Below are 23722 nucleotides of genomic sequence, written 5' to 3'. Positions count from 1 at the left end.
TACATTTGTTTCCAATTTTATATGAGTGCTTCACTGTAACAATTTTTGAATTAAGTTTTTTTCATGCGAAATAGTTTGGGTATAAACGAGCTCGTTTGAAAGTGCTTGGCTCGGACGGACAACAAATGAAATCACTTTCCTTGAAGTGGTTTTCACAAACGCGAGATGAATCACGTAGTACAACACCACATCGCTGCCGTCTTAACTCGCAACTAGGTGGTTTAAAACATCGCACTATTTTCGTGTCCTGACTTCTATTGCATACAGCGCACCGTTCCAAAGTTTTGCTATGTTTCATCTTGGTTTCCTTACATTAAATATTTAAGCAAAGTCGAACGTATTTACTTATTACCAAACTTTAAATGTGCTTACTTGCTCTCCTCGGCAGTTCATCTCTTAACAATTTCACGTTTGTTAAGAAAATTTGTTGCTTGAAAAATTTTTGTGTACATTTTTTTTAAACAAATTCAAATTTGAAAACAAAATATTTTCAAATGGGTTAACAATCCATTTCAATTTGAATGTAACATACGACAATCATTTGTTCAAGCGACGCAGTGTCAAATTTCCGAGTATTAGTTTATTACTAAATTCGGTTTCAGTGTTGCCGTTTTAATCCTTTGGTGGCTATATTTAATCCTTTTGTAGTCCTTTGGAGAATTTATTCATACTTGGCATGAAAAAGAGGTACATGCTTAATATGATCGCATATTTTTTTTCATTTATGTAAGAGATGAATTTTTAAACTAAGAAAGACTGATACATATCCATATATATATTGTATGCTCCTTACGTTTTTATACATACATACTGTAAACTTGTCTATTAACGATTTAACTATAGTTTAAAATATACAAGTTTACGGCCCTTAATATGCTTAATTTGTTAAATGGCCCATCATATCTATTGACTGTGTATGTTCTTGTGGTGTGATTGAACCAGCTGATGGTGCGAGTTCAAAAACTATTTGGAAATTTTAGGATTGTACCAGCATGCTGATGTCGTTAGTGGTGAAATTAGCTCAATTTTCTAAGTAAAAAGTATTTTGGCGGAAATTTCTTGCACTATATGAGTCAAAGTCGTGTTTGTGGAAGATTAAGTTCACGTTATCAGTTGTGAATAAAAAAAAAAACAATGTTTAACAATTTTGTTTGGTAGAAAAATTATGAAATTTCGGCTCTAATCATTTCGATCTTTCCTCGACCTCATTTGTAAAGAAATAAATATTGTACGAGCATGCTGGTAAGTTATTTGTTTCGAGCTTGATGGTACAATCACTTGATCGAGCCAGCAAGCTGGTGTCGTATATTTCCCCTTTTATACAAAATGGATTTTGGTTGGATAAAACATTAGCTTTTTTCGAAAGATCATTGTTTTTCTATACCATTACTTATTGAAAATGTTTGCGTGTATACCTACTTATATATGCATATGTAAGCAAAAAATTTTAGCTACCACTTTTAGCCACAACGACTTTTTAAGCCCTTTTTTAATGGAATTTGCCCACCATTAAAAATGATTCGCGGCAACACTGTTCGGTTTGCTCTATGCACTGTTTTGTAAATTTCAATGTGAGTTCTGCGCAAAAATACTGTGGATGGCGTAGCCGTAGTTATATGCACGATAAATGTTGTAAACCTTTGACATGCTGAAGCTTCTCTTCGGCAACACAGAAATGAGAATTCTACTTGGTAAGGGTTATAATCCCTAAGCGCGGCCGAAGGCAGAAGCGCAACAGGTGGTCGACATAACAAAGTGCATGTTTTCAATGGCTTGGAAAAACCATTAACTGGATTGAGACCCAGTTCTTCAGGCATAGGAGGAGTTATGGCTTTTGGTTCAACAATTCAACCAGAAGCTGACATAGATGCATTCTGGTTACTATGCCCGACAGACCCGCATATCTTTGTGAATTAATTTCCACAGCACGCTCTTACTATGAGTGTTTTTTTCTTCAATTCCTTTCCACTTAGTTTTCCTTCATACACCTAGTTCCTTAACACGTTCGTCAGAAAATGCGAAAAACTATTTGGGTGAACAAGCTAATTATTCCAAGCTTTGTTTCTTAACAGATAATTATCACAAATTATCACTAATTTCAGCTGGAAAGCGTTTCTTAACCCAAAAAAACTAGCAGCAACAAGCAGCTCTCTATGGTTCTTACGCTCTTATTTTTTTGGTTCTCCTGCTAATTTCTGCTAGTAAAATTTTTACTAGCAGAAACTAGCAGCTGTCAAAATGAATAACCAAAAATTCACACAAGTCGAATATATATAAGGTGGTATCGATTCAACAAATACAACAATTACTTGTATTTTGTTTTTGCTTTTAGCGGGCCATTGTCAAATTTCAGCTATTCTTCTCCGAATGAAAAAGGGCGACAGAAAATGCAAACATTCTCTCGTTTTCACTCACTCACTAGCAAAATATAAAATTTTGACAATCAAACGCTACTCACAGCTGATGAAACAACACTACCTTATATAAATTCACCTTGAATTCACACGCCAAATACTTTCAATAGCCAAATACACAGATCAGCTGTTTACTTGCTAGTTTCTGTTAGTTTTGCGTTTCTTTCTATTACTTTATTTCGCTCTCTGTGAGCGTAATTCTCACAATTTTCCCATTCTTCTTGTTCCTGATAATTATCTGCTGGAAAATAAAAGAAACAAATCCTATATGGGCAAGGGAGACTTTACCTTAGGTTTTTTCAACAAATTATTAAAAAAATTTAATCCAGCATAAATATAAATAAAAGCTCTGGCTACATGATTTCCAAAACGCCAAAGTTTTGAGCTGTGGCGCTTTTAAAGATCGTGTGCGAACTGATACCTGGCGGTGCTACACATATTTCCGAAAAAGTTGCAGCATGTGGATTTTTCGTTGTTCGTAACAGTGCTACGAATTACGAATAACGAAAATTCTGGTTCTAGAATAGGGAGTGTCTACTTACACGTGCCTCGGTAAAATTACCGTAGATCCACGGTGAAATTACTTAGATGCACGGTAAAAATTACGCCGTAAGAAGTTCTGCCCCACTTCTCCGGCAAAACATAATCCACGTAATTTTACCGTAGGTAAAAATTACCGCGGATCTACGGTAAAAGTAACCGTGGCGCGTGTCTGTAGACACTGCATCTAGAATAATAATACATGTTTGCATTGAGTATTTCTTATGGCCCTTGAGTCATGGGTTAAGTACGGATGGTAATGAAAATGGGGAAAAACGGACAATAACCACGCCTACTTCCCATTTAGCGGTAGTTTCATAAATACAAAAGATGGGATATTTCAGTAAAGAATGAATGTTATTTACCAAAAATTGGTGTTTACATAAAATAAGCTCTTAAGAAAAACAAGGAATGTTATAAATACTAAAGTTTTGGAAAGCGGTTCCGTCCACTCATGACTAAAAGTGCTTATCTACATTTATCAGCTTTACCAATTTATTTCAAATTTTATATACATACTAGTTAGAAAAAAAATTTAATGGTTTTTAATAATGCAAACGAACAAAAGTATTAAACATTTTAGTGCATTAAAATTTTTTAATTAGCATTAGCTTGGATAATTTAATGAAAAAAAATTGCATTAGCATTACATTTTTCAGAATTAATGCATTGAAATATTCATTTGCATTAAATTTCATAAGTTAATGCATTAATTTTTGACATTAACATTATTGCTTTAAATACCATTAATGCTTTAAAAAATGAATGCATTTTTCACAACTCTGGTACATAGGTATGTATTGTTTGGATTCAAGAAATATATAATTTTTTGCTCTGATTTGGCATTTTTCCGGAAATGCCTACAGTACATACATACATACATAAACTAGCTTTGTAGAGAAAAAATAAATCTGGATAGGTACCTCTATATATTAAATACAGTCGCCATTGTATAATTGTTCAATGTACTACACATGTACATCCATATACATACATACATGTAATATATGGGTAAGTACGCTGAAAATAAATGCGCTCCACTCATACCTCTAATACGCCCATTATTACAACATGGACTCCTCCACTACTGGAAGCCCTCACGCCATTCGCAGCAACAACTTTTAACAGCCACATTGTACCTTTTCATTGTTGTAGCCCTTCATAGCGTATGAGTGTGTATGTGTGAGTGCAGACTGCGGCAGCCGCCATTCGAACCAGCAAGAAAACAGCTACAGAAACACAACTTTAGCCTTGACGAGAGAGGGTAATGTCAGAGCGCATCAAAGACAATGGCAAAGCTTTTGGTTGGCTAGCACAACTACCGCTGGCAGCAGATGTTCCTGGTTTTGCTGCTGCTCCTCTATTCGTGATGTTCAGCAAGCGTGCTAGTTTACTGACGTTAGTTAGTTTTGGGCCGAGGAGCCCTTATATATGCATGCATGTATGTATGTATGTACTTTCTAGTTAAAAGTGGCGCGGGAATCCTACAAAAGCAAAGAAGAGCCACGAGTAACAGAAACAAAGGAGAAACTTGTTATGGACTTATGTATGTAGGTACATATGCATGTATATTCGGTCTATAGACCCCATTTCAGAATTTGCTCCATGTTGAAGGCTTACATACATACATTTTTAGATAAGTATGTATGTAGGTACATGTGCACTTTTAAAACCTTCTGTCTGCAATTTTCATAATATGATTTCTTCATTGCCAATAAAATCTTGACTTTTATTATTTTGAGCAAGGAATCCCTACGAATTCTTCAAGGCAGAAACTATCAAACTTTTTATTTGAATAGGTACATTAATTACAGATAGGTAACATATATAAAACTATCTACTACCTAGTAATAGAGACCCATTCAATGACTGTAGGGTGAAGAAAATAAAATTATTGAAGCCAAAGCGAAATCGGTGACGAGCATTTGTTCTGATATGCATGCTTGTGTAAAGGCCGGCTTGAGGCGGTAGGGTCGGGGTTGTTTCCCCCGAGTCCGGAAATTTCAAAGGGGCCCGGATTTTTCCGAAAATTAAGTTGGAAGATAAAAATTATTATATTTGCGATTAGTTGATACATTTAATTATTTAATATGTACAGTGAAAGCTCCCATAAGCGGACACCGCTGGTCACCTACTTTTTGTCCGCCTATGAGAGATGTCCGCTAATGGGAATTTCGTAAGAAATAAAATAAAAATTCAAATATAACAAAACTGAAGTTGCGGGTTTCTAACACATATAAAACACATGAAAACCAAGTTTAATAAAAGTCAGATATGTAACTTTTAACACTTCCGCCCACAAGAGTGGCAGGCGTGACAGTTCTTTTCTCAGTGAAAGTAGAAAGTACATACAAAATTTCAACGAAATTGGAAATCGTTTACTATTTTTCAGCAGCTTATGTACATTACACTGTGTAAATTGCCCCAACAAGTTAATGATTATCATAAAATTACATACCCAAAAACAAACAGCTTAACTGTTGTCAGTCTCTACTGAAAATGTGAAAGTGCATTTTGACATAGGCCTGCAAATGTAGTGCGGAAAACTTGGAAAAGTCGTAGCATATAGTCAAAACAACTACTAATCTGTCCTGGCTTAGGTTTCGCCCGCCACGAGAAATAACCAGATAATTATTTGCATTGCTTTTTTTTCATAAAAATATTCGCGGTATGGCGGCCCGCACATATGTAGTTAGTGCCGGCCCTGCATATGTATTATATGTATGAATGTATTGTCGGAGATCGTACTCTTCCACTTATGTACATACATACCTACCTACATAAATCCAACGCGAAATAGTCTGCAGAGAAGCAACCGAGTGAGTGAGCAACTTTGTATACAGTACCCGAAAAAAGCAGATTTGGAAACTTTTTTAATTATGCGACTGCACGACCGCCCGCCTGTCCGCTTAACATTGAGCGGCCTTTGAGTTATGTCAGCCGCATTTGCTGCATCACCACCGCATATGCATATACACTCTAAAAAAATTTTGTGTTACTTTTTAGGGTTTTAGGTTACTGATTTCCTACATTAATATTCGCGAAATTAAATGCTCGATTATTCAACGAATAGTTTGTTTAAATTTCGGACTTCTCAGAGAGTAATATAGTGGTGTGCGTAAATTTACTGCGAAAGTGTGTACAAGCTACAAAATACACATCTGCTGTACGATTTCGCTTGTAGAATTGTGGAAAGCCACTAACAAAAAGAATTTTTACACATGAAAATGCGCAAACGAGAATAATACATATTTATCGTGTAATTTTACCAAAAAATTTTAAAAGTAAACAAAAATGTACTCGCATTTTTAAACAAATTTTTTAGAGTGCAATTCTGAACGTCTTGCTTTTGCTGTTGCCATTTCTCATTGTTGTTGCTGCTGTTACTGTTGCGGTGGTTGTTGCAGAGTAAATGCCAAAGAAACTCTGCAGGTCACAATAGAGGGTTGGAGCAAGCAGTTTCAGTTTCAACCCTCGCTTGTGCGCCTCATTCATTCGCTCTCTCACTCGCTCGCTCACACGCATTTAGTTCATATGTGTTGTTGTATTGCGTTGCCTTTGGCTAAATGTTGCAGTGTGTGCAATTGGTAGCGGCGGAGTAACTGGTTGCCCGTTTGGTAGGCTTAAGCGATTGCTTGGTTGGTTGATGGACGCGATGACTGGGGGCTTCGACGGTGCTTGGCAAAGTTGATTCAGTTTCAAATGAGTATCCGTCGTGTAACAACGCAGAATCGGTGACAACGTGCAATGACACACACATAGATATACAACAAATCGGAGTTTCAAAGGCTAGATGGTTGTGAGCGAAAGAAAAAAACCAAGTGATTTTAATTATATTAATAACAAAAAACAAAGAAACTAAATAATTGCAATACGCACATACACACGTATACATACATATAACTATGTGCATATGCATATGAATGCAAGTTGTTGTTAGTGGGAAACGAATAAAAACTTACATAAAGAAGTCATATACATATGTAAGCCTGGGACCCCTGTTCGTGTAGTATAAAAACCCTATTATCATAACAAGTTTTGCAAAATATTCAAGGCCTCGCACGTGTGAGAATATTTTAATGGAACTGCTAGTTCAAAAACGCACTAATCAACTCAGTGACTCTAAATTTGTATAAACGTTTTCTGTGCAAATTTTATTTTCGTCCGATTCGCCAGCAATTCTCTGGCTGCTCTACCGTCGGCAACAAAATGAGTCTACCCAGCGGCGTGGATATGCAAAATTTAATGTCTCAACATCCAGTTTTAGGCGCACTGCCGCCCGCGTTTTTTCTACGTGCCGCTTCTGAGCGTTATCAGCGAACACCGAAATGTGCGCGTTGTCGCAATCATGGAGTGGTGGGTGTAAAATTTATCTATTAATTTAAGGCTTTAATATGGAATTAAATACGGCTTATCTCTTTTGAGAGTCAGAAAACGTCGACAATCTGAAAAAGTATTTTAAAAAATTTTCAAACTTTGCTTTATCGATCAGTGTGGGGAAAGTTATATGAAAAAAATAAAATTTAAAAATAATTTTAAATAACATATTTAGTTTAGTAATATGTAAATGTTATCAGCCAAACCCGATCTTAGGACAAACTAGTTTGTGTAGGCTAAACTAGATCACGCGCCACAGTAATTTTTCAGCGTAGGCGGCCTTCGGCCGCACTTCAAAAAAAATAACCCTCATTAGTCCAACTCCAGCTACGCAGTCCACAATATTGTTGCATCCAAGTTGTTTCCGCGGTGGACGGATGTATCGGATATAGGTAAAACTAGTTCAGCCTAGGAAAAACTAGTTTAGCCTAGGAAAAACTAGTTTGTCCTATAATCGGGTTTGACCGGTAACATACATATATACAAATACATGCATATACATATATGTACCCTGCAAAAAATGGGACTAATCCGGGATGACTCCGGGAGCAATCGCAAAGAAGCATGCGACTAATACCACTTTTGATCTCTCTGTTCGCTTTTGTTCGAGCATGTCCTATGAAAAGACTAATTGTTAACCTTTATACCCGAATGGGTATAAAAAGCGACTAGTCACTTTAAAAAAATATAAATAAACATTTGCACCAGCTGAGATTCGAACCGGATTGTTCAGTTTGGTTAGGCGAACACTCTCTCTGTGTGACAACGCCGCACATGAAATTTCATTGACTAAGTGCGTACATATCATTAAATCGTTAATAGTACCCGTTAGAGATGAGTTGAGGAATAATTGATCTCCAATTATACCCATAAGGGATGAGTCGAGACTAATTGACCTCCATTAATACCCGTATGAGACTAGTTGGGACTAATTAATGCCCAATTGTACCCGATTGAGAGTAATCTCGGAATACTCTCTTTAGAGATTAGTCGCACAATTTTTTGCAGGGTACATATGTAGGTATGTATGTATGTACTCGTATTTAATATCAAACATTTCACTTTGGGAATTTCTAAAGATTTGAACTATAACAAATTTTTTTTTCACTTTTATTTCAACATATTTTGATTAACCGTCCTATTCCCACAACACTGACAACACTCAGCGGCTGACTATTTATTGCCTTTACTACTGCGCCTAATACTATGCCGCAAATTTATTTTAAGCTCTCGTATGGTGACAATTGTCAGTGTGGTTGTTATGACCTACTGAGTATGCGACAACGGCGATTGTTTATACATATTGTGTTTTAAGCGCAATAATTGTGATACTAGTCATACGATGAATTTTGTCAGTGTGTGGGAATAGGGCGGTAAAAGAAAAATACTGATAAAAATAAAATATTTCACACAAACAACAAAAAATATAATATAATATATAATCCCATGAGGCTATTGCCTGAAAATTTTAAAATGCACTTAGTGGCATTGTCCTACTATGATAGCACGGCCGAGTAATCATAGTCAACTTATGTATAGTAGACTGCATCACTCCCCATACAAAAAAAATCGGTACTATTTTCCACTGGAATTATACAATCTATTATATTTTATGACTTCCACCAAAATATCTCGCAAAAATACTAAGATTTACGTTAGGTGGACGGATTTGAAAATATCTCCAAAAATGAGTTTTATTTTATTAATAAAAACATATTTTTTTTAATATTTTTTGAAAAATCACCTCAGATGACTAAACAGTTTAAGCTTAAAAAGTTTGCATAAGATTATTAAAAAAAAAAAATCTACAGAAACATAACAATGAAATTTTTGATGTTGTTTTTGAACTTTTTTCAAAGACTAGTTTAAGAAAAACTTGAATAACTCAGTCAAAACCATACCAATTTAGACTTATGAGGTATCATTAGTGAGGTATTTTCTCACCCTTTTAATTTCTTTGCGAATAAGCTCATTCAAAATATGAAAGAGGAAGGTAAAATAAACGATTGTCATTCCATGCTGATTTAAGAAGTAATGGTATTTGATAAGGAAAAAATTGGGACGTGAATGCGTTTTTTGCAAAGAAATGAAAAGTGTGAGAAAATACCTTTCCAGTTATATATCATAAGTCTATATCGGTAAAGTTTTGGAGCAGTTATTCAAGTTTTTCTTACACAAATCAGTGAAAAAGGTTAAAAAACAGCATCAAAAATCTTATTATAATGAATCCGATGATACAATTTTTTAGTATTTTTATGTAGACTTTTACTTAAACTATTTTGTCATTTGAGGGGAGTTTTTACAAAAATCCTTTAAGAAACTATTTTTATTCATAAAAAACCTCATTTTTATAGGTATTTTCAAACCCGTCCAGCTCACGTAAATCTTGATATTTTTCCGAAATATTTTGGTAGAAGTCTTAAAATATACTAGGTTTGGTAAAGCCCTCAGAAAAACCGCAACTTTTTTACTTTTTACCTTTATAGGTTTGCAACTCGCAAAAACATCGATGTTGAGAAAAAAACCTTGATGTTAACAGCTTATATAAAAACATCGATGCATCGATGTTTCCATCGATACCCAAATATTTTTCTTTATCCCAATCACGAAAATTAATTCGTTGAAAATTTTCAGTAGAACATCGTTGTATTGTAGAAACCTTTTGAAAAAAAAAATGGTCCCAATTTTTTTATTTTGTACCAATAGAGCAATATAAAAATTTACAAATCTGTACAAATGTACCAATGTAACCAATGTCTTAGAAATTTATACAATAAAAAAAAAGTCAACAAATTGTCGTTTTTTAATTAGATTATGAGTATGTAGTTTTGTAGCCAATTGAATTCTAGTAGAATAAAGTTTTGAAATGGCTAAAAATTAGTATTGATTTTTTAGAATTTTAAAATAGCTCGATATTTGTACGAAAGTTTGTTGATTTTTTTTTAATATTGCACAAAGTTGGAAACTTGGATTTACACGGGTTTTGTTAAAGAATGAACTATATTTTTATAAAAAAATAACCAAAATTAAATAACAACAAAAATAATACTTTAAAACTTGGAAAAAAGTGGTTCGGCTACAACCCCCTCCCCCCTAAATATGGCCTTGCCCTAAAGTTCACAATGTGGTCAAAATTGCCTCTAAGTCAGTGGGAAATTTAGTATATGAGTGTTTCCATCGGAAGGTCCACCACGACAAAAAAAAATAAAAATCTTATATCTAACGTATTTACGGGCCGATTTGTCTGCTTTTTAAAATATATACTGGCTATGTAAGTAGAATGATGTTTGCGTAAAATGGTCTTCCTAGGTGGCGCCAAGGTTGAGATATTTCGAAAAACCGTATTTATCGGACCGATTTGGTTCTAATTTGGCGTATGTAGTTGAAACATAATAAGTCATAGATTTCCAACAAATTCACCAAGCAGTTCGATTGTTTTCATTTTTCGGCTAAGTATATAGCTAATTATTCCTTGTTTGTTTCACATTGAAACGTACGAATGTCACGTATGCGACGTATGGAAATACCCATATATTGAATACTTGCGCCGGGTACTTTTCTGGGAGAATTTTTCAGCGGAAATGTGTCATAAAGATATAATTTAATATGGAAATCGATCTTTCAATTAATGTAACTGGATAATAAATATTTTTTAAAACAGCAAAAATTAGTTCAGCGTTATCAATAATTTTCAGCTCTGGACATCAACGAAGCCTATAACCGGAATATTTTAAATTTCACTGAATGTGCATGAAGAGACATGCAAAAATTATCGTTTTAATTAACATTGATTTTGGTGCTACCAAACCTTATTTTATCATTATTTTTATGAAATTTTACATTACACACTGTAACTCTGAATATTTCAGAAAAATAACTTTCTTGTTTTTTGGTTAGTACTGTACCATACAAACTCAATGTACTAGATACTTTGTTCTTCCTACAGTTTTTATTTTGCCATTAATTAGCACCACAAACAAAAAATTGGTACGATTTGTCCCGAACCAACGATGGTATGCTCCCAGTATTGCCACAAAAAACCCATTTTCCTCAAAAACAAATGAAAAATCCTCAAAATCCGAACAAATAGCTCAAAATTTTTTATTACAGATATGAGTGTTGTGTACTTGGTTCTTGCGGTTCAAACAAAGTATCACCGTTATTTTTTATGCCTTGGTTTGTATGTAATATTGCTGCAACTATATCAGTGCTCAATCTGGTCCTCAAGTCAGTCCTACACATTTTTAAACTACTAAATATAAGTTATATTGAAGCATTAGAAAAGGGCTATATTAGTAAAGCAGATATAATTTTTTTAATTGGGAAACTTATATGAACCTGAAAAATCTATTAATTCAAAAACTTTTTTCCTATAATCTTCTGGATCTAATGAGGAATCAATATGAATATCCTTGTGCGTGTTCTCTCTATTCGTTATCGAGATGTTGCAAGTTCAATATAATTTAAGATCGAAAAACACCACACAAGCGGCTAGAAAAACCAAGCGAAATATCCCTTTGCTTAAACAACAATAATAGAATACAAGATTGGACCAATCGAGCTGAGAGCAACTGGGTGTGACGTCACATTATTATGAGAACGAGAGTGTAAAGAATAATTTTGAAGAAGAAGAGGAAGAAGCAAACAAGTGGTGCGAAATAGTGATGTAAAACTAGGTTGAATTGTACCTACTCTTAAGCTTCTTAAATTTGAGCGTACATTCGGTACAAGCGCATTATTTTAGGTACATTTGGAACGTAGTCAAATATTGTTTTATCTAAGTCCGAAAGTTGATATAGTACAGAAGGAAGTTGTAGTCTACCAACTATCAAAAATGTATGCACATAAAAATACATGTTTACTGTTTAGATATGTGTATCTACATTTAGGTATAACTTTTCGGCAAATAGGTACAATATGAAAATGTAATATTTATCACTAGTGCGAAAAAATAATAATGTGGCGTCAGCGAAAGGGTGGATGCTGTCAAATCGAGAAAGAGAGGATTAGCGGTCCGCGGAAGGCGCCACCTTTGTTTCGCTGCATCGTGTTGCTTAAAGCTAATTATCTTGTGTATGGGGGTGTTGAAGGTTTGACAAGCCGTTTGAGGGAAATGTGAACAAAAATTAATTTTTTTTTTTTTCTGGCTGCCATGTTGACGTTTGATCAAACCGCTTACGTTGTGTATGATAAAATCGCCTCATTCGCAACGGAAATTTTACCGAATGAGGACGCAAAAATCTAAGAAATCCAAACCCTTTTACATTGTGACCCGGAAGGAAACTAAAATTCTTTACTTGAACGAGTCATATTTGCATGGTGTATGGCGAAATGGGAAAAGTAGGTTTGAAGGACGTTTGACAAGCCGCTTGTGCGGTGTATTTTGGTCTTTTTAACAACTCTGTTGTGTAAAACATGGTTGCATTTGTTATCTGCAAATATATCGAGAGAAAATTCCTCAAAATAAAAGTCCTCAAAAAATACTCAAGCGCACCCGAAATTCCTCACGTTTTGAGGAATTACTCACAAAGTGGCAACACTGAATGCTCCTAATGTTATTTTATTGAAGTTGAAAATACATATTGAACTTGAGCCATGAATAGAAAGTACACCAAAGACAGCGCTTTGAATGAAGCTTGTTCATTAGGTTTTTCAAATTATAATATTTCCAAGTACCAACAATTTGCAGTTCGCTACTTAAGTCTTTCGTTTTTTTACAAGATCGAACTCCAAGGAAGAAGACTAGAAGAACAATAAGCGAATGGAGGTCATGGTAAATTTCACTCTTAACACGATTTTTGTCGAAACATTTTCCGTGGGATGATTAATGGAAAATTAGATATAGATCTAAAGCTCAAGCTCCATAAGCTCTCGAAGTCGTTCAGCCTTTTTAGGTTTCACAAGCCATTTTCGCGCTTGACATTTCTCCATTATGTTTAAGGCTATGAAGTCGCTACAGAAATCTTATCGAACTCCTTATTCTCTAAAAATCTATTTGGATTTATGCTACGAAATTATGAACAGTTTGTGGACGAGACTTACACAAACGGCTTTAATTCGGGAGTGCATTTGGAAGTGTAAAAATAGTACTACTATAACTGGGGAAAAATATCCAATAGTTTTTTTTTATTTAATGGAACGTTTAATAATTACTTCGCTAATTTTTGAACTTCCGAAAATATTCTTTCACATTTGCTGTGGAATGCAAAGGACAGTTAAGACTATTTGTATCAAATGAGGAAACTCTGCTACTACATCATCCCGTTTCATTTAAAAATTTATTTGAAAACAACCTAAAGAGAAATTGTAAATCAATCGATAAATTCGGAAGTATCTAAAAAAATGTAATTTGTGCTTGTCTAAAAACTGCAAATTACATTTAAAACTGTGAACCTGTCAGCATTGCATCTGATAAATAAGCGCGCCTGGTGTTGGTATCTCTTCTTCTAGCATATATAAATTTGATGCGCTAGAGAGAGATAAGCACACAAGCAAAAAGCTCAACGCGCTAGGTTGGATATAGCTATCTAATTGGGCATTTAACCTAAAATATTTCATTGACAAAGTTGGGCAATAAAAAGTTGGGCATAAATAATTTCCACCAGGGTTTTAATTTACAAAAGGTTGTGTCATACCAAAATATCATGTAGAAACAAACTCAATGACTACATATTTGATACTGTCCACGAAGTCAATAAATTATTTTTCGTTTAACGCCCAGAAAAAAAATGCTAATGCTAAAGGACGGAAAATTGAATAGCCAAGTTCGACATTGAACAATATTTATATCAATACTTTAGTGTTATTTATCATTAATCTTTCCTTCGGCCCTTAAGTCTGAGTGGTTAGAAGTGCGCACTACCCCTCCGTAGGATCTGGGTTCTATCTCAGGTCCGGAAAATAACTAAATTAGAAAGAGTTTTAATAGAAGTTAAAGGGCAAACATTTTTGAACGATTATATTTATGATTTATACATTACCTATACTTACAGAAAATCGGTATATTTACGAGATTTGTGTCGTTACGAGGCATTTACGTGTTTAGAAGAAATGCCTATATTATTTCCTTATTAATTTGATATATCACTACCCCAAATTTGTATAAAAATCTATAGCCACCTCACGTTTAATCGTAAGATTTTTCTATTTAACATGTTTGTAAATCATTTTAGCCCTCCTATCATCCTTAGTAAACATGCAAGGAATTACTTCCAAATAAGGATCAAAAGGACCCAATGTAGTAGAAATAATGAGGTTCTAATATTCCTTGAAAAAATTGATTAAGTCTAATGTTACAAAATTTACTAAAAAGTAGAAGCTTACCAACGCAGTAAAACATTGTTTTTGATGAGATTTAAGGCACTGATACTCCAGTGTTATCTGTACCGAACTTTAGTTCAAAATGAAAATTTTGCAAAGATAATTTTTATTCAATTTTTCATTGTTTTTTGGCTGAAAAATGCAGTCCTTTTTTTGCGAAAATGATTCGTTGTAGTTTCATAATAGTGAATCGTGTTTTATGATCTTGCTTAATTATTTTTATTTTTATTATGCCATAAGTGGTCATTGAACCCACTGAAACCAACCGAACCGAATCGCACTTCAGAGGTACCCGCGTGTGATTTGAAGCTCTTCTTCAAATTTTGAAATAAAAACTAGAGCCTTCTATGTTACAGTATTACCAAGAATTAAAAGAAAAAAAATCTTTTTGTATACACCAGACCAGAAGTAAATGACCTCGATATTTAACATTCAAGAAAGCATAAGTAGTTTTATGAGTAATAGCCTTACAATTTTTGTTCAGAAAAATCCATTCAAAAAGATTTAAGAAATTTCGGGTGAACAGATGTTTAAAAAATTGAAATCGGTGTAGCAAAAATTGAAACGGAAGGATCTTTCTCCAAACAGTTATAGTTAGAATGCGAATGAGAAACTTCTGGAGTATATGGGTCCCTTTTATTATGTGTCTATAATAAAATTTTTGTATACCTGAACTTAGAGCGTAGCAAGCTACGCTGGGTATACGCTAGTGCTATGTAGTGCATAGGCACTTTATTATTATTTTTAAACAATTTGCTTTTTCTTTTATCTTCCAACAGGTTAGCGCACTTAAAGGACATAAGCGTTATTGCCGTTGGCGAGATTGCGTTTGTGCGAAATGCACATTGATTGCGGAGCGACAACGCGTTATGGCCGCACAGGTACGCATTAAGGTCGATTCACAACTAACAGCACGGAACGATGCGTTACAATACTTTAGAAACTGCTATCAAGTAAATGAAATGTAACAACGAAACCAAAAACAAAAATGTAGAAATCATAATTCGCACTCAGCGGCAGCGAAGTGCAAAGGAAGCATTAGCAAAAACTTTACTAATTGAAAAGAAAAATAAATTACAAGACAACTTTTTGAATATAAATAATTTGATGTAGAAATGATCCAACAATGATAGACGTTTAAAATTAACTGTTGAAGGGCTTTGCTTTGCCAAATATTTATTGAAAAAAAACTAATAGTATACCATTTTCTGTGCTGTCTCGTGCCGTTCTGTGCCCTGCCAGTGGGTGTGAATCTATGTACACATGTATGCAACTTTGCACTCTATTATTAACAAGCACACTTCTACCTTTTCCACTTAAGCCAAATATAATTTCTTTACTTCTACCTACCCGTTTTGTTTCGCTCTACTTCAGGTCGCACTGCGTCGCCAACAAGCACAGGAGGAGAATGAAGCTCGCGAATTGGGTCTACTCTACACCAATGTACCGCCTGGGCAGCAGAATGGCGTCGAAGGTGGTGGTGGCAGCGGTGTCGGCGTCCCACCAAATCCACACAGCCCCCCGCCACCGTTGACAAATGCCTCCGGCGCCTTTCATACCGGCATTCCCTCCCCGCCCAGCGATGGCTTGGACACCAGTAACGGTCAACGTATGCAGTACAATGGCAATGAATCTGATACAGATGTGCGAATGCGTTCTTCAGAACGTCTTTCGATGGGCTATTCGCCGGATCGCAGCACCGAAGTGGAGAGTCCAGGTGAGTTGTAGTGCAACGAAATGAATAGTGACAAAAAGTGAAGGAAAAGCTGACGCTAGGAGTGGTATGCCAGGGAAAAGGTGTCCCAAATGACGTGCAATGTTGCATGTACATTTCATGACACTTTCCTGTTCTACTTGTTGCTATTGTTGTTCGTGAGGTTGATGCCATTGTTGTACTTAAGCGGTGAAGTGTGTTTGCGCGCACTTTGGCGACTTCCGCGCAAGAAAACCATTAAAGGCCAGCAAAAATTATAGCAATACGTTTATTTTAAATAACGAAAACGCTTGAACGCTCAGTGTGCGTTGATGGAAGTGCAGCGGTGCATTGAGTGCTTATTCGAGTGGGCGCGTGTTTGTGCGCCTGAAGTTTAATGCGCCAATTGTGGCAAAATCGAATAAAATGTGGAGGCTTTTTGGCACTGTTGTGTGGATGTGCAAAAAGAAGGCGTAGAGAAATTTGTTGATTTAAAAACTCAAATGGAACGTCCTACTTTCCCTGCAAAGTTATATTAAACCGAGCGGTATCTAACTAGATTTTGTGTTAAATATACATATGTACATATTTGCCGTTGTTCGATTTTCTACTTCTTCTTTGGCTCTGTAGCCGCCTAAGCGATTTTGGCCGAGTTCAACAAAGCACAGCAGTCATTTCTCTTCTGTGTCAGCTGATACCAATTGGAAATGGCAAGTAAAGCCCAGTCCTTCTCCACCTGGTCTTTCCAACGCAGAGCAGCCTTCTTCTTCCTCTGTTGCCAGCATCGCGGCCCGCGTTGACTACTTTCAGAGCTGGAGCGTCCGTGTCGATTCGAACGACCTAGCCAGCGCAGCAGCTCAATTTTTATTCGTTGCACTATATCTATATCGTTGAAAGCACGATGCAGAAAATGAAGGTGGCGCCATTCGCGGACCGTTACCGCTCTCTTCGTCGATTTGACAGCATCCACTCATTCGCTGAAGTCGCACAATACTTTTGTTTACATTTACTGTATCCAACTTGGTGCTTTTCGCACCTAATTTAGTGGGTATTCAAACCGCCAAAATTGTTGAGTTTAGTATTTGGTGCGTTTTTGGTACTTTTGTTTTAAGTTTGAATACACCAAATTTGTAAACCTTAAAAAACTGTAAGCAAAATTTATAGCAATCATAAGTATACAAAAATTTAGACAAAATCTTGGCACAGTCACAATCATAAGCGACAACAAAATATCTGGCAGCACCTTCAATCATGCCAGAAGAAATCGACCGTCGTGCAAGAAACATTCATTTTTATAAATTTGAATATGTATGCATATAAAGTCAAATAAGTACACCAATCAAAATTTGATGCTTTTTCAAATTCAAAGCTTGGCAATACTGCCTTTTGTTCGATGCCTGCTTTTTTTCTTTTCTCTCTCATTCTGGTATTTGATCAATCGTAACCATTTTTTAGGCTTGCACAAGATTATTTATAGAATAAGAAATCGTGTAAAACTATTCGTCAATGTGAAAAATTAAAACAATGGGTATGTAGATACTATGAATGTATGTCAAATCGCACTTTCTGATACTACTTTTTGTTTATTTCCGCGGTGCACGTATGTATGTAGGAAATTTCACTTTCAACCGTGTAACCAGACATTTTATGCGCATAAAAATATTAATGACTTGAAAGATCAAAATTAAAAAGTTATAATAAAAAATAAAAAATTAAAAGTTTACTTCTCCAAGCGCCCTCGCTTGACTTGAATCGTGCTAGCGTAGCAGTCAATGGCACTGTGAATATTCTTCGAAATTATAGAGAAAATGCTCACACACATTTTTCTGATATATTTTCAAAAGTTACCGATATCGATAAGGAATTGGATTTTGATATTGTCCTTCCTCGGAGAGCGAATAGACAAAACAGCGAAAGGCAATATTTATACCGCTATTGGATAATATTTTGCTCTATCTCCGAGAAAGATTGCCGGAAGAGTCATTAAACATTTTTGATTTGAACTTATTACTTCCATCTAAAAGTGGGGAATATAATACGCCTGACGAAAAAAATAACGCTATCGAATCGCTTGGAAAACGATACGAACTTTTCTTAGAAAAAGACGGTATCAGTTTGGAAGCAGAGTATAAAGTGTGGTTGGAACGATGAATAAATAAGGAAAGCGAAAAGCCATTCCCAAAATCAGCAGCAGAAGTTCTTGGTAAATGCGATGAATATGCTTGTACATTAATTAACAAACTTCCCCGCATTCTGGTCACACTTCCAGCTAGTAACGCTACTTCCGAAAGAAGTTTTTCAACCCTTCGCCGGTTAAAAACATGGTTGCGTAGTACCATGAATGAAGAATGACTGATAGGTATAGCACTTTTACACGTACACTTAGATATTGAAATTGACACTGAAAGGATAATCGAAAGATTCGCAGAAGGAAAGCGCAAAATTGAATTTGCAATTTAAATTATTACAATAAAAATTCTGAATAAGTTGTTAAGTTACTTAATTACTTCTTAAAATCTTAAAAATTAATTTCAACGGAATCGTAGTAATGAGATTTTTCAACTTTATAACTGGACCAAAACTATTCCGATTAAGACTTGTGAGGTATCATTGGAAAAGTATTTTCCCACCCTTTCTATTCTTTCCAAATAAATGGATTCAAAGTATGAAAGAGAAAGGTAGGATGAACGAGCGTCATTCCAAATTGAATTAAGTAAGATGTGTTTGTATTAAAAAAAAAAAAATGGCACGTAAATGAGTTTCGTTTGCATTGAAGTAAAAATAGGGCGAAAATACCTTTCTACTGATACCTAACAAGTCTAAATCGGAATAGCTTTGGCCAGTTATTGAAATTTTTCTTAAACCAATCCTTCAAAAAAGTTAAAAAAACATATTTTGCATATTTTTATGCAGATTTTTTAAGCTTAAAATGTTTTGTCATCTGAGGGGATTTTTTTCAAAAAGGTTTTTAAGAAACTATTTTTAGTCATAAAAAAACTTTATTAGTGGAGGTGTTTTCAAATCAGTCCAGTTCTCGTAAATCCTTATATTTTACCGAAATGTTTGGGTGGACGTCTTCAATTATAATAAACTAGCAGACCACTTCGTCCCGCCCAAAATTTTTATATGTTTTATTGAATCTTTTTGGTCCAACATTTTCACCAACAATTCACGTTTACGATTTTCATTGGCACATTCGTCTGCTAAGATTATGGTTTGGTGGTCATTTGCCGCTTTAAATAACCTAATAAATATCCGTGAAGAAGTTCTTGAAATTCTCCAGTTGTGCGGCATTTCATAGTACGGTTATTCGCAAAGCGAAATAAATTTTTTCCTCTTCACTCCTTGGCGGCAACAATGACCCGGTTCTATAGTAAATGTCCTAGAAGCTTTACAGTATAGTTGGTGGCACTTTCAAAATGGGTGCGAATCATTGTTCTACAGAAATGCAATATACATATACTTATTTCAGACGAAATACCTTAAAAGTTTGAACGCATAATNTATAACTAGAATAGAGTATAGATTTTGCAATCCCGGCACCGTAGTGTTTAAAAAAAAAAATGGAACAAACTTTCTTACAAATTACAATTTTTTAAATATTCTATAAAATCAACCGTAATTTTTAGCCTTGTACTTTATTCTGCTAGAATTCAATGGGCTACAAAGCTGCATGCTCAGAATCTAATTAAAAACTCGCAATTTTTTCAAAAATTCGTACATTTGTACAGATTTGTGCATTTTGATATTGGGCTAATGGATAATTGTCCCAATATTTTTTTATTTTGTAGTCAAAAGCTTGGTACAACACAGTAGTCTTGTGTTAAAAAATTTCAACAAATTATTTTTCCCTACTGGGATAAAGAAAAATATTTGGGTATTCACACAATTGGGATACGATTTCCCACCAAATTTCGGCAAATTCCCAATCGTGTGACACTGCCTTTAAACTTGTATTTATACGGATGTTGGTAGAGAATGAACAATAAAAAACTAACCAAAATTAAATAACAACAAAACTAGAGAGGGCCAGGGTTCGAATTCCACTGCAGGTAACATGCAAATTAAAATTTTTTTTTTTTTTGGTTTTTATCTTGATTATTTACTTCACGGATGCTTTTTAAAAATGAACCATTATACAGTACATTCGTTAGCGTTTATAGTAAGATCAATTACGTTTCTGATTGATTTTAATATTTTTTTGCTCAGTGTATGGGAAAATTAAAGGCTCGGCGCGGAACCTGTTACAATTGTCCTAGAGAGGGGAGACTCAGGATTTTTTTTGACGGAGTCTAGTGTACATACATACATATATACATATATATATATACATACGTACGTGCTGAAGCCGTTTCGGTATTTAAAATTTGCATTAAGTTGATACAATTTTAAGGTTATTTTACTTAAAGGGCACGCAAATGTATTTTACAAATGAAACAAAGAAAAAAATGAATGTACCCAACCGTCAATATCCACTCAGCAAGGTATCGCCCAAAATGACTTAATTAAATTATATCCATGTATTCGGTACTTCAACAAGTCACAAAAATAACAACTGAAACAAACAAAAAACAAAAGCAAATAAAATATTGTAGGAAATTCAGAAGATATCATATATCTATTTAGCTTATTGTTTTACCAATACACTGCATGTTTCTAGGCGACCAGCACCTGCCTGCCATTCAATCTAGCCCATACTCGTTTGTGTGTGTGCGTAGTTTGTTGCCCATCAACCCCAAACCATTTTCTAATGTTTACAGTTCCCGTGATTAAATTTTTTTCCACATCAATTCGATACTTTCTTTTGCCAACAAGTAGGGCACCAAAGAACTGCTATAACTTTTTCTTCTGTTCTTTATTTGTATTTACCTTCGCAGTATCAAATGTCTGTTTCACTATAAAAATTGCAAAGGTGCGCTTTGAAGGAAATTGTGAAAATTTCATTGTTGAGGCCGTTGTAGCGAAAGGAAGTGATTCTTTATTTACCATTGATGGCTTATGCAAATTTGCTTTAGTAAGTGGAGTCATGGCTTAGAAATGCTAAGCATATTTGTAATTTGAGAATGCGGATTCATGTATGAGAAATACATATGTATGAATGTATGTATGTATGTTCGTCGATACATACATGCCCATTCAAATGGTGATAGAAATTTTGGATTTATAAATGCTAGATGGAATTTTTTCATCAAAGACGCAATTATGTGCATAGCACAAAATTGTCAGTTTTGCTGGAAAGTACTTACTAAGTATTGGGCTACAAGGTAATCATATAAATGAATTAACAAATTAAAATACTCGTCTCGTGAATCGGTTTTCCGGGAATAAGTATGTGGCGCCTAACACTGTGGCGCAAAGAGATCGAATCTGGTCGCGGGGCAATGGGCCTGTAGACATACCCTTACATCACCAAAACCACATCACTGCTCGATAATTAATTTAACGAAATCTTTATTTCACGTGTTGTAAACGATACCCTTATTTCCCATTTGCTTTTATTTTATTTACTAATTCCGTTCTTTTTAATTTTGTTTCCCCCACAGGCTCCAAGCGCGCCCGCCTTTCCAACGAAACTGATCAAGATACCGGTTCCGAATCCTCGCCCAGCAGCCCCCGCATGAAGGGTCGCAACTACAATGACTCTGGCAATCATTCACCCACACGCACTGGTCCACCCAGCTCACCCGAGTCCGATTTGGATGTCGACTCTGCGCCTGATGAAGCAACTCCGGAGAATCTTAGCTTGAAAAAAGAGGACTCCAATTCGCCGCCAAACACGCCCGCTGACAACTTACATTTGCTACGCACCTTCAACAATGGCGCCGCGCAAGGTTTTATCCCATATCATCACTCGCAGTTCCTTGCCGCTGCCATGCCTGCTGCAGCTGCCGCCGCGGCCGTGGGAGTACATCCACACAATCAGCATTCACCACATGCGCAACACCACCACCACCATCAACATCATGCACAGCATCAGCAGCAGCAACAGCAACAACAACAGCAGCATGCACTGCCGCTAGCTATGGCCCAGCAACAAATGCAGGCGGGACAGCCGCAACAACGCTCACCCGTCGACGTGCTGTTGCGCGTTTTTCCCAATAGACGTCGCAGCGATGTTGAGCAGCTGCTAGCGCGTTATCGTGGCGACGTACTGCAGGCTATGGAAGCAATGCTCTCCGGCGAAGATATGACGCAGGCACTAGCCTCGGCGGCAGTTGCTGCAGCTGCCGCGTCGGCCGCAGCATCGCCCCCCAATGTGCCGCCTTCACCACCATTTCCGCTCAAGTCAGCATTCTCACCGCTGGTACCACCCGCCGCAGTGTTTGGTTCGCCGACGCACCGGTACCCGCCGTTCATGCAGGCGCATGCGAAACGTTTCTTAGCCGGCCCCTACGCAGGTGCTGCTTACCTGCCAGGTGTGCTGCCGCCGGATGTGGTCGATCAAGCGGAGTCAAATGGCGGCACTTCCATGGATCGCAATAGCAATGCCGGCGATTCGCAAGATTGAAAAAGTTGCTTGGTAGAGAGTCATTTGAGCATGTTCAGGCCGTATGTGTAGCGCACATAAAAATCCACAAAATTTAAAAATGCATATTAATTAATTGTACATACATTTTCTGTAAATACCGAAATACAATGTTGGAGAGGAAATAAAAAAAAAAAAATTAATATCAAACTAGGGAACAATCAACAAATAAATATGCATTTTCGCCAGTGTTAACAAATAATTAGTGTATTTTATTCAAATATGTCTTGAAACGAATAATGTTTAGAGTTTCGTTCTGTTTAAAATTTTAATTGATTTTCAGTTGTAGAAAAACTTATATCTAGCTCTAGTTAACCAATAACTAAATACTTACAGTACTTAAAAAAATAGAATTACATATGAGTTCTAGACAAAAGGAAATCAATAATCAACACAAAAACTATATAATAAAGATTTTGAATAAATTTAAATGAAGTGAATATGTATTAAAAATATAAAATTGTAGTTTCTAATTTTAAGAACAATTATGTATTATCTATTGTAAAACTAAAAATACTGTGTTAAAGCGTATAAAACAATAAAAATTCCAATATGCAAACTAAGAGTTTACCTCTATTGTTTATTCTTTTAAGCTTCTCATAAAAATCCACTTTGTTTACCTCCAGAGGCATTTGCTTTGCAGAGCAAACGTTGCGCTTTTTGGGGCGGATGATGTCGATGGCTTGGGCTGGCTTGGACATACGCCAAATAACAGACAATTTATTTGTAAAAATGCTTTCGTGCTAGAAATACACTCGGAGGTTTTCGAATGTTTCAAACTAGCTAGCGAGGAGCGACCGGGCTCCGTGTTTTTTATATTGTTCAGATCAGGAAACATAATTAACTGGATTC

At 35.7% G+C, this 23722-nt stretch overlaps 1 protein-coding gene across 2 annotated transcripts; it reads left to right on the top strand.

Annotated features, from left to right (window-relative positions):
- The first annotated feature begins 6264 nt into the window (after window positions 1-6264).
- dmrt99B (doublesex-Mab related 99B) lies at window positions 6265-23391 on the top strand. 2 transcript variants are annotated; one of them, XM_017613854.1, is made up of 4 exons: window positions 6265-7310; window positions 15431-15532; window positions 16026-16368; window positions 21888-23391. In XM_017613854.1, the coding sequence occupies exons 1-4, from the start codon at window positions 7164-7166 to the stop codon at window positions 22850-22852; spliced, it is 1557 nt and encodes a 518-aa protein (XP_017469343.1). In that variant the 5' UTR covers window positions 6265-7163; the 3' UTR covers window positions 22853-23391. The 2 variants fall into 2 exon arrangements, with proteins under 2 accessions (XP_017469343.1, XP_017469342.1); XM_017613853.1 differs by having other exon boundaries at window positions 15431-15604.
- Window positions 23392-23722: the final 331 nt, after the last annotated feature.

Source organism: Rhagoletis zephyria, unplaced genomic scaffold (genome assembly GCF_001687245.7).
Source record: "Rhagoletis zephyria isolate East Lansing unplaced genomic scaffold, Rhagoletis_zephyria_1.1 Rzeph_scaffold_00726, whole genome shotgun sequence".
Taxonomy (NCBI): domain Eukaryota; kingdom Metazoa; phylum Arthropoda; class Insecta; order Diptera; family Tephritidae; genus Rhagoletis; species Rhagoletis zephyria.
Note: the sequence above shows the minus strand (reverse complement) of the source record. Positions and strands in the feature narration are given on the sequence as shown.

Excerpts from the sequence above, each read along its gene's own strand:
- dmrt99B (XM_017613853.1), top strand. The coding sequence starts at position 7,164 with ATGAGTCTACCCAGCGGCGTGGATATGCAAAATTTAATGTCTCAACAT. Across the intron at positions 7,311-15,430 it reads GTTGTCGCAATCATGGAGTG|GTTAGCGCACTTAAAGGACA; the intron begins GTGGGTGTAAAA and ends ATCTTCCAACAG. Across the intron at positions 16,369-21,887 it reads CACCGAAGTGGAGAGTCCAG|GCTCCAAGCGCGCCCGCCTT; the intron begins GTGAGTTGTAGT and ends TTTCCCCCACAG.